The sequence below is a fragment of the Pelmatolapia mariae genome, linkage group LG9, assembly GCF_036321145.2.
Source record: "Pelmatolapia mariae isolate MD_Pm_ZW linkage group LG9, Pm_UMD_F_2, whole genome shotgun sequence".
Taxonomy (NCBI): Eukaryota; Metazoa; Chordata; class Actinopteri; order Cichliformes; family Cichlidae; genus Pelmatolapia; species Pelmatolapia mariae.
The window spans coordinates 2,335,122-2,347,712 of NC_086235.1; the positions used below are offsets into that span (position 1 = coordinate 2,335,122).

At 42.0% G+C, this 12,591-nt stretch overlaps 1 protein-coding gene across 7 annotated transcripts in view; it reads right to left on the reverse strand.

The window, feature by feature from the left end:
- The window catches only part of LOC134634083 (NACHT, LRR and PYD domains-containing protein 12-like), a 42,075-nt gene extending 29,714 nt beyond the window's left edge, over positions 1–12,361 (reverse strand). For 3 of the 7 annotated variants that reach the window (XR_010094813.1, XR_010094814.1, XR_010094815.1), the window contains exons 1-3: positions 12,267–12,359; positions 4,595–4,738; positions 3,334–3,441 (exon numbers count right to left, since the gene is read on the reverse strand). Coding sequence is in view for 4 of the 7 variants with exons in the window: in XM_063483142.1 (XP_063339212.1) it covers positions 3,334–3,441; positions 4,595–4,719 (233 nt within the window). In the remaining 3 variants the exon portion in view is untranslated. Of the gene's footprint in view, positions 1–3,333; positions 3,442–4,594; positions 4,739–12,266 lie in introns of those variants that run through there. The other 4 variants (XM_063483142.1, XM_063483140.1, XM_063483144.1 and 1 more) reach the window with 3 other exon arrangements.
- Positions 12,362–12,591: the final 230 nt, after the last annotated feature.

Here is a 12,591-nt window from a genome sequence, read left to right on the forward strand (position 1 = left end):
TTCATAACACACGTGAAAAGACCCAGGAAAACCGAGTTAACGAAAAAAACAATAAAAAAATAACGCTAAAAACCCTGAAAACCATACATTTCACACCCGAGTCTCAACTCTCGCGGCCCGGTACCAAATGACTCACGGACCGGTACCGGTCCGTGGCCCGGGGGTTGGGGACCGCTGCTCTAGGAACAACAAGTCAGCCCGCAGTGTGAGAGCGAAGTGCTCTAATAGGGTGATATGGTACTACAAGGTCATTCAGATAAGATGGGGCCTGATAATTTAAGACCTTGTATGTGAGGAGCAGGATTTTGAATTCAGTATATAGCCTTTACTGTTTTACATATACATTTTAGTTCGCCTAATAGTACCTGATAGTAGCAGTTCTCTTACCTCCTGTCTATAGGCCACCAAAACTGTTGGGGATCACCAGTAGAATACCATGAAGACATTTAAAGAGATTTGTCATAGATAGAGTGACACGGTCATGTTTAAACAGAGCATTTTATAGTCTGCTACTCCTACTCCATCCTGAAAAAATCTTCTATTCCATTTTTGTTAAGAAATCTCTTCCACACAAAGCAGTCTTGTCTAACTCAAGGCTAGAATTGCCCCAATGGAAGAACTTCACATGACTACTCAGCTTAAACTACCTACAAAAACCGTAAACTTCACATTCTACTGCACAGACTGTTTAGTATTAAAGCGTAATAATAACCAACCACAGACAACCATTGCAAAGTAAAAATATCTTAAACTACAAGAACTAGTTCAAGAAAGCTTTAAGGAAAAAATAATGGACTGAACAAGCAATACATGAACACAGCTGTTACTATTCTAGAAAATAATGGTACAGGAGGGGGGAAACCTCTCAGCAGACACCATGGTGGGCAGTTGGGACAAAGACATAACTGTTGGATTTTCTCAATGGACAGATTTGATAAATACATAATCACTACAGCCCCCACTCCCCAACCCACTTATCCATACAGTCTAGACTGGGCCGATCTCTTTCTCTTAGTAACTTACATGCTTTTCTTGTCTAAATGCCTGATTGTCCACTATAGCAACACGTGTTGCACTATGAAACACACACACTGTTGCAAGACATTAATCATATCTAATATTTCAGAGTCTAGAGACTATGTCCCTATTGCATTCAAATGGAATAGAACCAGACTGCTGGAACAGACCAGCAGATGGCATTTTAATATTTCTCAAAGAAACAGAATTTGACAGTTGCATGAAACTATGAATAAATCAACAAATTTACTCACCGCGCACCACTGCCCAGTATCCTGCTAGCTAACGTTCAATTGTTGGAGAACAAACTAGACGATCTGAGGGCAAGAGTCACCTTCCAACGAGACATGAGGGACTGCAACATTCTGTGCTTCACTGAGACATGGCTGACCCCCACCGTGGCGGATCGGGTCGCAATTCCAGTCACTCTCTGTGCTCCGCACGGACAGAACGGCAGAGTCAAACAAAACCAAAGGTGGAGAAGTGTGTCTCATGGTAAACAGAAAGTGGTGCAACGTCAGGAGCATTTCTACTCTCTTCAGCGGCTGCTCGCCACATCTGGAATACCTGAGCATAAAGTGCCGCCCTTTTTACCTGCCCCGCGAGTTCACCTCGTTAATCGCCACAGTGGTCTACATCCCACCCCAGGTGAACACAGGTATGGCTCTGTCTGAACTACATGATGTGCTGAGTGCGTTTCAAAACAAGGACCCGGGCGTAGCCCTCATTAAAGCAGGAGACTTTAATAAAGCAAACCTTGGACATTTCATGCCGAACTTTTATCAACATGTCATGTGTCCGATGAGGGGAGACAGAATCTTGGACAATTGTTACACAATTGCTAACAACTGCCTGACAACTGAGGACGGTGACGTCCTCAGATAGGGACCAGCAATCAGCATCGCAGAGCATGACGTCCGAGCTGCGCTGAGGCGAGTGAGCGCAAGGAAAGCAGCAGGACCAGATGGCATCACCGGCTGTCTGCTGCGCTGCTGTGCTGACCAGCTAGCAGGTGTGTTCACTTTGATTTTCAACGAGTCCCTGGCTAAGTCTGTGGTCCCCACATGCTTCAAGAGATCCACCATCATCCCTGTCCACAAGAACAACAAGCCCTCATGCCTGAACGACTACCGGCCAGTTGCACTGACCTCGGTGGTTATGAAGGTGTTCGAGAGGCTGTTGAAAAACATCATCTCCTCCTCCATCCCAAACAACACAGATCAGCTGTGTTGTTTGGGATCAGATCACCCAATAGATCCACAGAGGATGCCATCGCCCACATCCTGCACACCACCCTCAGCCACGTGGACAAGAAACAGTTTAACTATGTGAGACTGCTGTTTGTTGATTACAGCTCAGCATTTAACACAATAGTGCCCAGCAGACTGTTCACAAAGCTGAGGGATCTGGGACTCAACAGCCGTCTGTGTGCATGGGTGTTGGACTTCCTCACTGGCAGAACTCAGGTGGTGAGGGTGGGTAGGTGCATCTCTGACAGCATCACCATCAACACGGGAGCGCCACAGGGATGTGTCCTCTCGCCACTGCTCTACTCCCTCTACACTTCAGACTATGTGGCCACCCACGGCTCCAACACCATTGTGAAGTTTGCTGACGACACAGTGGTGTTGGGCGCCATCTCCAACAACGATGAGGCGGCCTACATGGATGAAGTGAAGAATCTGGCATCGTGCTGCCAGGTCAACCACCTCCAGCTGAACGTTGGCAAGACCATTACATGCCTGATCCTTCTCACTTCATTGCGGCACAAGCCACTTTAACACCCCACTCACACAATGTACATTTTGAACTGTAAATTTCCAGATTTTTCTATTCTATTTAACTTAATGTATATAATTTACTCACTTATTGCACATAATGTCCTCTTTGTATATATCTACTTACTTACTGTATATAATGTTTCTCTCTCTCTATTTTGCACAGTCGAGGAGCGGCAGCTGATGCAGACCTTGTTAATCCGGGGGATGGGGACTAGCTTTGGGAACCCTTACTGGATGAACAAACCTTGATTTTTACTTTTTAGTTGATGTCAGCAGGTCACACTTACACAAAACTGAAAATGGGAATTGCAATCAGTGCATTGCTACTATTTGAACTGTAAAATTCCAGATTATTTTATTCTATTTAACTTAATGTATATAATTAAGTTATACATTAAGTTTCAGTTTTATGTAAGCACAACACACTTACACAAAACTGAAAATGGGAATTGCAATCAGCGCATTGCTACTATTAGTATAATGTATGCCTCTTCATCACTACAGATTTGATTGAATGTTCAGGTCAGGTTCTTACTTTGTGTGTGGTGGTCCAGGTTCTTCTCTGAAGTCTGGGGGTTTACCAATGGACCGGTCACTCTTCTGAGACAGAAAGCTGATCCCTGGAGCCTGTGACCTCTGACTTCTGCAAACAAAGATATGTTTATTCATATGTCATCAGATATTAATAAATTCTCAGTTGAAAGTCATTTAAATTGGTCTAAATTACAGTTCTCACCATACTTGAATTTTTAACTTAATACCGATACCTAGTAAAATACTTTAGATACCACTGGGGCACTGTGTGCATAGCTCATGGCAAAGAAGTAATTTCTTGAAAAGGTGAAGTTTTTAATTGTCAACTCTTTTTACCAGTTCTACATCAGATATAAAAATATAAGCATTTAAGATTACATTTTATTTATTTTACAGACTTTTTCAATCATTCATTACATAAAGGTAACATTAATGTAAAGGTATAATTGTTGGGTCTGTTCCCACAAACCCCGCTAGTTCTAGAGACTTATTCATCATGAAAGAAAACAAGGCAACAGCGTTCGATCGATTACTTGCGTAAGGGAGGCCTCATCTGTGTCCAGCACGAAAATGACCCCAAATCCGGCCTCCTCTCGCTGCCTTTTATTGAGAACACAGTTCACACAAAACAATAGTACCTCCCCTCATAAACCCCCTTGGTTACAAAGACAAGGCACTGTATGCGTGTGTGTGTGTGTGTGTGTGTGTGTGTGTGTGTGTGTGTGTGTGTGTGTGTGTGTGTGTGTGACCTCCTGCTGGACAGGAAGCTTACATCAAAAGGACCTTTACAAGGATGTTGCCTGTAATAAAAGACTACAGCCCCTTACCCAGAACCTTGAGAATCTGGGGAGGGGGACAGTGGAATTCCTTTCATCACAGAAAGGAATTTCACTTTCTGTGAATTCCATAATGACAACATTTAAGCATAAAAATGACAACATTTAACAATTCACTCTAACAATAATATAGTGTGAAGTCTACTAATAAGCAAAAGGTAACAAGAAACAACACAACACCTAACACATCTCAGTAATTCAAATACTGTAGAAGTTAAAATGATAACATGGATAACGTGCATTATTAGTTATGCTAAAATAAAGCAGAACAATGAGCTGCTTTGTGAAATACACTGAATAGCTCATTTTTTTTAAAATCCAAGTCAGCTGATAGAGGCTCAACCAATCTGTGACTAAACTGGATAAGCAGTTAAGAACTGGATGGATTGGATATTCCTGGAGACGAGTTACTAGCAGTGATCTTACTCTGTGTCTGAGGGTCCAGCTTCATCGCTGAAGTCTGTAGGTTGTTGTTTGGACCGGTCACTCTTCACAGGCAGACAGCTGGATCCTGCAGACTTCGCTTTGTCCTCCTCGTTCTCCATCATCATCTTATGGACTTCAATCAGTCTGAGAGGCACAGACACGCAGTGAGTTCACAGTAATTGAGTTTTGTATTTTCTTTGTATTGTAGCTCTGACATGTCCACATTAAACTGATATTTCACACCACATGCTCATACTGTCTGCTTTATCATTTAAATCATCGGCTGCCTGCTGCCCTCCTTGTCTCTACAACTCCCGTTGTCTTAGTAGGGCCAGAAACATTTTAAAGGACACTACCCACCCCGGCTACAATCTTTTCAACCTACTGCCCTCTGGCAGGCGCTTTAGATCCATAAGGGCCAGAACAAACAGCTTCCTCCCCAAAGCTATCACCATACTCAACTCAAACTTGTACAAAAAGTAATCTGCACTGAAATATCATCAATTCTCTGCCTGTTTGTCTCTGTCAGTACTGTACTGTGTATTTATATTTATAGTAAGTGTATAGTTACATTATTGTATAGTTTTTATAATGTGCTATAAGCACGTGTGCACTGTTATAGAGCCGTTTCTAATCTCGCTATACTATGTATAATGACAATAAAGGCTTTCAATTCAATTCAATTTACGTTGGTGGCACTATTTGAACCCACCCATATTTACTTATAATACAGGTTTCTAATAATTCATGTGAAATCTAAATACTGTATGCCAACATGATTTATTATACAGACTTGATCACATTTGTGGATCAGCCTTTATATCCTGTGTGTGGTGGAAAGTGCAAACCCAAAATGCAGATTCACATAACAGAGAAAAAATCATCCACCAAGTGGCATCAAATGGGGAAAAGCTCACAGGCATGCAGGAAACAAGCAGCGCAACACAACAGTGAACTCATGCAAATGGAGGCTTTAAATATACTGGAGGCTAATGAGGGGAAAAGAACACAGCTGGAGCACAATAAGGAACAAGTGAAACTAATCGAATGATAAAAGGTAAAGGGAAGTAAAAGTGATGAAACTAGAACTAAGAAAACCTGAAAACATAAACATGGACGAACCAAAGGAGGATTAGCATCTAAAAAATCAAGACTCAAAACACCACGAACAACTAAACAACCCAAAAGTTAAGCTGAAAATATTTGACAGAACTTAAAAGTCTGTAACTCAGAGCTTGGGGTCCAAGACCCAGGACCACGACAACACATTAATATCATTTTTTCCCTCCATGTCCCCACAATTACATTTTTAATTTAGAAAAAAGAGAGTTAACTGAAGTGCAGACGGCCTTAATTTAAGTATTGCATCAATGCAAAATTGTCTGAGTGTACTTTCGGTATATAGCAGCATTTGTAGATTAGTAGTAATCACTCTTGTACAGGTTTGGTTTTTGGGCTTTTTTATTTGTGCAATATTCTTTCTAATTATTTATTTTTCTGTTTTTTTCCCCCGAATATATCTCTGATTCACTTTCTCTTGCTGACCCTCGTGCTGCTGTAGTGTGTGAATTTCCTGAGTGTGGGATCAATAAAGTCTGTGTCTAGGCTGAAACTCAAGTGTAAACTCTTTTAATAATGACCTTTCACCTTTCAGTGTTTCTAATTTGCAGTAGGACTGTGATATGAGTATCTGACAAATTTTCACAATTTTTAAGCCATAAGAGTGACGTCTCTTTAAGCCTGTGTGCATGTGTGTTGCACAATACTACTACTATTACTACTACTACTGCACTAGACAGGGATCAACCCTGTTTTTGGCACTGAGTGTTGAGATGTGACAGTTTTAATAAAACCTGCAGATTCCTGCATTTATGGAGAGCATGAAAAGTTAGACAGAGACCACAGACATGAGAATAAATGTGTCTGTAATTCTGACGCTCACCTGTGAGAACTATAAGACAGACTGTTCATGTTGTTCATCCTGAATGATTCTTGGCCACGACATTTAGATCATCAGAGAAAGGTCATGTCACTCCACACACATTTGGAAAATCTCATAGTTTGACCATAAAATCAGAGAATAATTACAACTTGGGGTCGCTGCAGCAACATGAATAAAGAAAAATATCTGCTATGTGGCTGTGTTTTCATTTGCAAATATAAGATGTTAAAAGAACTTATGATGTTAAAGCTGGTCTGATGAAATGTGTGAATATTTCCATCTGAGAGTCTAGTTACAAAGAAAATATTTGGTTAACTTTTGTTTTACATTTTTACAAGAAATAAACAGCTTATATTTTTCAGAGAATTGAGTTGGAAGTGCGCTCTAAAACAAACCACACGTTGCCACCCACGGCCTTGTCTTGGAGTATTTAAGTGTTAAAGTTCACATCCTGTCTGGGTGGTGACTGTATTTTTTCACCTGAGCTGCTGTGAATATGGCAAAAGCAACATTTAGTAAATCTATTCCATATTGTAAAAAATCAAATCTCTTATTTTCTTATGTTTTCCTGTTGTGATCTAGTGTGACATTTTATATATTTATATACATATATACATAATATGTTTATATGACAGTAAATACATTTTATGTTGGTTTGTTTTGTTACTTTAAGACTGTGTATGACATTCATTACACCAGTTGGCACTAAGTCACTTTGAATGTTTGGTGTAAATTAACCGCAGGTCACACTTGTCATGTACTGTTGGATGGAGGCAGTGAGCAACACACAGGACCTACTGATCTCTGAATGTTGGACTTATAAAATCTATCATTTAATAAAAATAAACTGTTTTGAGTAAACTGTGATCAAGAGAAATTAAAGAGAAAAACAAAGTACATGTATATAACTGGATTAAAGGGAAAATGTGCTGATGAAATCTAATGGAAGTAGAGTTACATAAACCAAATGAAACCTAAAGTGTAATCATATGTGACTGAATGTTCACATGTGAGTTTTCACTTTTACAGGAAAGAAGAAAATGTGATTTTAAAGTTTAAATCCTATATTAAATCATGAATGTGGAAGATGTTAGTTAGATAGAGACGACCAGATCGAGCGATTAGATGTTAATAATGTGATTGGATGTCCCCATGAGGTCAGATGTTGTCTCAGAAGACCTGACGTCCAGTAGGAAAGGAGGGAAGAAGGGTGAGCAGGTTAAAAATGAGGTGAGAGAGCTGAACCTATGTGGGGGTCGTGGTGGTCGTGGGCTGCAGATCGAAACTACTGAGGTGTCAAAATGCACCAGGCGGCAACTGCGCAGCTCTTTGAGGTCTTATAATACTCCCGGACCACTGGCAGAGGTGGAGGGCTTGTGTGTGAACCAACTCACACAAAAGGTCATATGCTTGATTTGGTATCTTATCGTCTGGACATTTGCATCACGGACATTGAGGATTCTGGGATTTCAGATCACCTCCCAGTTTTGTTTAATACTGTAGTGAACAATGTGGAATTGAATAGTGATGGTCCCGTGCGGCAGATGCGCACGTTTAACTCCCAGTCAATCGCTCACTTCAATGATGCTTTCCTTGACTCTCCCCTCTCTGATGCTAGCTGTAACGGGGATTTATCAGCGGACGAGCTTGCTAACCTCTTTTCCCTCTGAGGATTAAACGTGCCAAATCCTCACAATCCTGGCTAAATGATATTACTCGTGCCCTTAGGCGTGAATGTTGTCACGCTGAGAGAAAAAAGAAGAAAGACAAACTCCACATCTCTCTGGACATCCTTCATAATTGTTTATCTAAGTATCAAAAGTCTGTTAAAGCTGCCAAAGCTGCCTTTTGTCTATCATTATTATGACTAATAGCCACAACCCCCAAGCCCTTTTTAATACTTTTAACTGTGTGATAAACCCTTGCACTATCACTTATAGGGACGCCTCCCCTGCTCTTTATGATAAATTCTTAAAGTATTTCTCTGAAACAATCTCAGCTCTAAGGGCTTCTCATCCATCTCATTCATCGTCAGTTTTAGACCCAGTTCCAGTCTCTCAATGCTTGACTGTCTTTCAACAGTTTGAGCCAGTGTCTTATTCTGCTTTAAAATACATAATTGATCATCTCAAAATTTCTGGTTCCATGCACGATATTCTTCCTTCTAGTTTCTTTAAGGAAGCTTTACATACTATAGGTCTTTGTAGCTTACTTCTACTGAATGCCTCATTGTCATCAGGTTGTGTGCCGTCTGTCTTTAAGCATGCTGTTGTGAAACCTATTATGAAAAAGAAAAACCTTGACCCTATAATGCTCTCACTAACTACAGGCCAATTTTCTCCAAAAGTTGATTCTGTTCATCTGGACGTAGCGTTTTGTGGGAGAAACGTTTCATCATCATCCAGGTGACGTCTTCAGTCTCAGCTGACTGCAGGTTTCAATCTTATAAACAGTACATTTGCATAATGACTGAAACCAGCCCGCTGAAGGAACAATGGGCTGGGAGGTCACTTCCTTCATCTTAATTATGCAAATTCTCATGACCATTGATCAACAACCACTGATCAGTGGCCATGAGTCCCAATCACTGAGAGTTGGGGAATGGCTGCAATCACAGCATTGTAAGATGGTGACAGATGTACCCTTAGGCCCCCTCCTCGATTCAGAGATGGTCTTTCCCTTTTCACGTAAATGGCCTCCTTGACTCTGCGCTCAAACCAGCGTTCCTCCCTGTCCAGGATGTGTACATCCTCATCATAGAAAGAGTGTCCACTGGCCTGTAGGTGTAAATAGACTGCAGAGTCCTGGCCTGACGAGGTAGCTCTTCTGTGTTGTGCCATCCGCTTCGCCAGAGGTTGTTTGGTTTCCCCGATGTATAAATCCTGGCGTACACTATGTTACTCTGTTTGTGTTGGGGGACCCGACCAATTTTTGGCACAGTGTGTTTTGGGGTTTAAAAGCCACATAATTTTCTTACACTGAACGAGAATAAGACTGAAATCATAGTTTTTGATAGTCACACTCCGCCAGACCAGTTAGCTGATGCCCTAGGTCCTCTTGCTAGCCATCTCTCGCTCACTGTAAGAAACCTCGGAGTGTTCCTGGATTGCTCTTTTAATCTAGAACAGGGGTCGGCAACCTTTCTGATGATGAGTGCCATCTAAAATTTCCTCAGAAGTCAGTGTGCCATATGATTGCATTAGCAATAAATTTAATAATGCTCTATATTAACAGTTACACACTGTATAGAACAACTTCACAGAATTATATTTGTTCGCAGATGCTGGCAGCTATCAGCGAATAGTTATCAGCTATTTTGAAACAAAAAAAAGACACTTTTTATCCATAACAGCAAATGAACTGTACAACAGAAAATAAAAATGCTATTTATGGTCTCCTCACAACAATGATAAGAAAAATAAACTGGGCCAATATGACATGTTTGTTAATACAGAGATACACATGTTAATGTGATCTCTGGTCTCCCACTCAGAGACACAGGTCCGCGCGAGTGTCCAGCATTCAGACGGCTACCTGAGGACACTCATGTGAGAGAAAATCTGCTCACACAGATATGTAGAGCCAAATACTGTAAATTCGGCCTCTGCAATGTTCTGAAGACAGTTAAACTTCTCAGGTAGTGGCAAGCAGGTGAAAATGCAGCTCCATGAACACGCACAGCTGTGGATTCCAGCTGCGTTCGTAGTTCTGCAAACTTGGACCCCCACAGAGTCGAGCTTTCAGTTCAATCAGCTGCATTTCGATGTCCTCTGTGTTAATGCGCGGCAAATCCAGCTGCTCATTAAAGCTTTCTGGTTTGATCAGAAAAGAAAACATTGGTCCATACACCTGAAAGTCCCAAAACACATTGTGAATTCTGTCTCGAGTCTACAGATGTATTTCCGTGGTGCTGATGCTGCGCTGAGCTGACAGCTGCTGAAGCATTTGAAGTGTCGGAATGTGGAAATTTCATCATCGCTTGAAAAAACTGCCAGCTAGCAACGTCCCTCTCACCGGTAGGAAAAGTTATTTTTAGCCAATTACAAGTTGAATCTGGTAGTTGGGGTTGTTAGCTAAGATACCGTCATTAAGAAGCGGCACAATAAATGTGTCTATGCGAGCTGATTTGCGATGTGCACCGCTGGCTGACCATTTATTTTTTAATGCATCTTCTCAGATTAATTCACTGCTTCAGCAAGTTCAGAATGCAGCTGCGTGTCTGTCAACAGGTACTACAATCTATGAACACATCACTCCAATTTTAGCCAAATTACATTGGCTCGATGTTAAATATCGTATAGATTTTAAAATTATTTTGTTCACTTTTAAAATTCAAAATAATTTAGCGCCCAGCTACCCTGCCGAACTCTTCCATTTGTACAATCCCAATAGAGCACTAAGATCTTCCAATCAGATGCTCCTAGCACAACCAAGGTCTCGACTGAAGTCCAGAGGTGACCGGGCCTTTGCAACCGTGGCACGTAGACTCTGGAATAACCTCCCTGTTCATATTCGTACCGCCGAGTCTATCCAGTCTTTTAAATCACATCTTAAAACCTCCTTTTACTTTGGCTTTTGATTCTAACTAGTTGGCTGTTATCTGGCTTGTCGTGTTGTCACCTATTGTTTCCTGCCCTGTTTTTCACTGACTGTGAAGCACTATGGTCAGCTTTGTTGTTTTTAATATGTGCTATATAAAAGCATCCCTTCTCTTTGTGGCCTTAAGGGAGACGCTGACTGCCAAATATTCATTTTTTTTAAAAAATATTAATTATATATATTTTTTACAGGTTTGCAAATCTGTTGCCTACGTCCATGACCCGTATCATTGTGGATTCCAATCTAACAACAGCGTCAGAAAGTGAACGTCGACTATGGATGAAGTTTAGAGTATAATATAATATAATACGAACTCAGACACGTGCAGGAGCAGAGAGGAGCAGCCGCCCCTGAAAGTGTCTGAGAGCTGCTGAGCGCGCAGGTGTTTCACTGCTGCTGCAACTGATAAACGCCAGAGAACAACCGCAGCTCAGATGACCTGTTTTTCTCAGGAAACGGCAGCTCCCGAGCAAGACAGCGGAAACACAGACGACTGTTGGGCTGAGAAAGGAGCGCGAGCCGCCGGGTTCAGATGAACGGGTCTCAGATTCATCCAGAAAACGAGCCCTGTGCACCTGTAGCTCACCTGAAGCTCACTCGCTGATGCGTTCAAGAACGCACAGCATGTATCACGCGCATCTTTACTAGCTCACCGCAGTCCGAACAAACTGGACATTGGATGTCTGTGGGGGACATCCAGTGAGAGACGTCACTGTCACACGTGATAAACTTATCACCTCAGATCAACGTGATGTTCCAGAGAAGATGAGTGAGAGGAGCAGAGGAAAAGTCTCCGAGCTTTGCGCGCGTACTGCTGAAAGCAGGCGCAAACAGCTCTGACGCGCTCTGCGCTTTCTCTTCATCAAGGTGATTTTTCAAGAAAAAAATCCCCCCCCCCCCCCCCCCCCACACACACACACACACGCACACAAAAATAAGATAAAAACCTGTAACACGGGAAACCTTCGTTCGGTGTAAAATCTGTGCTGGCAGGGATGACTCCACAGCCCGCGGGGGTCTGTGAGACGATGTTCTCGCCACAGAGCAGGTGCACAGCGGCTGTTCGTGTCTCCGCAGTCAAACACAGAGACAAACACAGCAAAACAAGCAGCACGTTGCGTGAACACTCACCAGCCTCAGCTTCAGCCTCAGCTTCTTCCCTCTGTTCTCTCAAAACTAACGGACTCGAACATGTGAGTCTTATTGCCTTCCTCTCTGCAGGAAATTGATGCTGCTGTGTAACCCCGGGGTGAACCCTCGAAGGCAGAAACCGCACACCATGAAAGAGCAGGCTTCAGATGACAGCTGTAACTTCACCGCTTTGCCTCAAAAGGTTTGGAGAAAACTTAACAGAGAGGTTCTCTGTAACAGCGTGCACCAAACTTCTATAGTTTTGGTGTTTTTTTGTCAGCACAGAGAGACTTAATGTTTCTGAAGCTGTTGAAAGGGTGAGAGA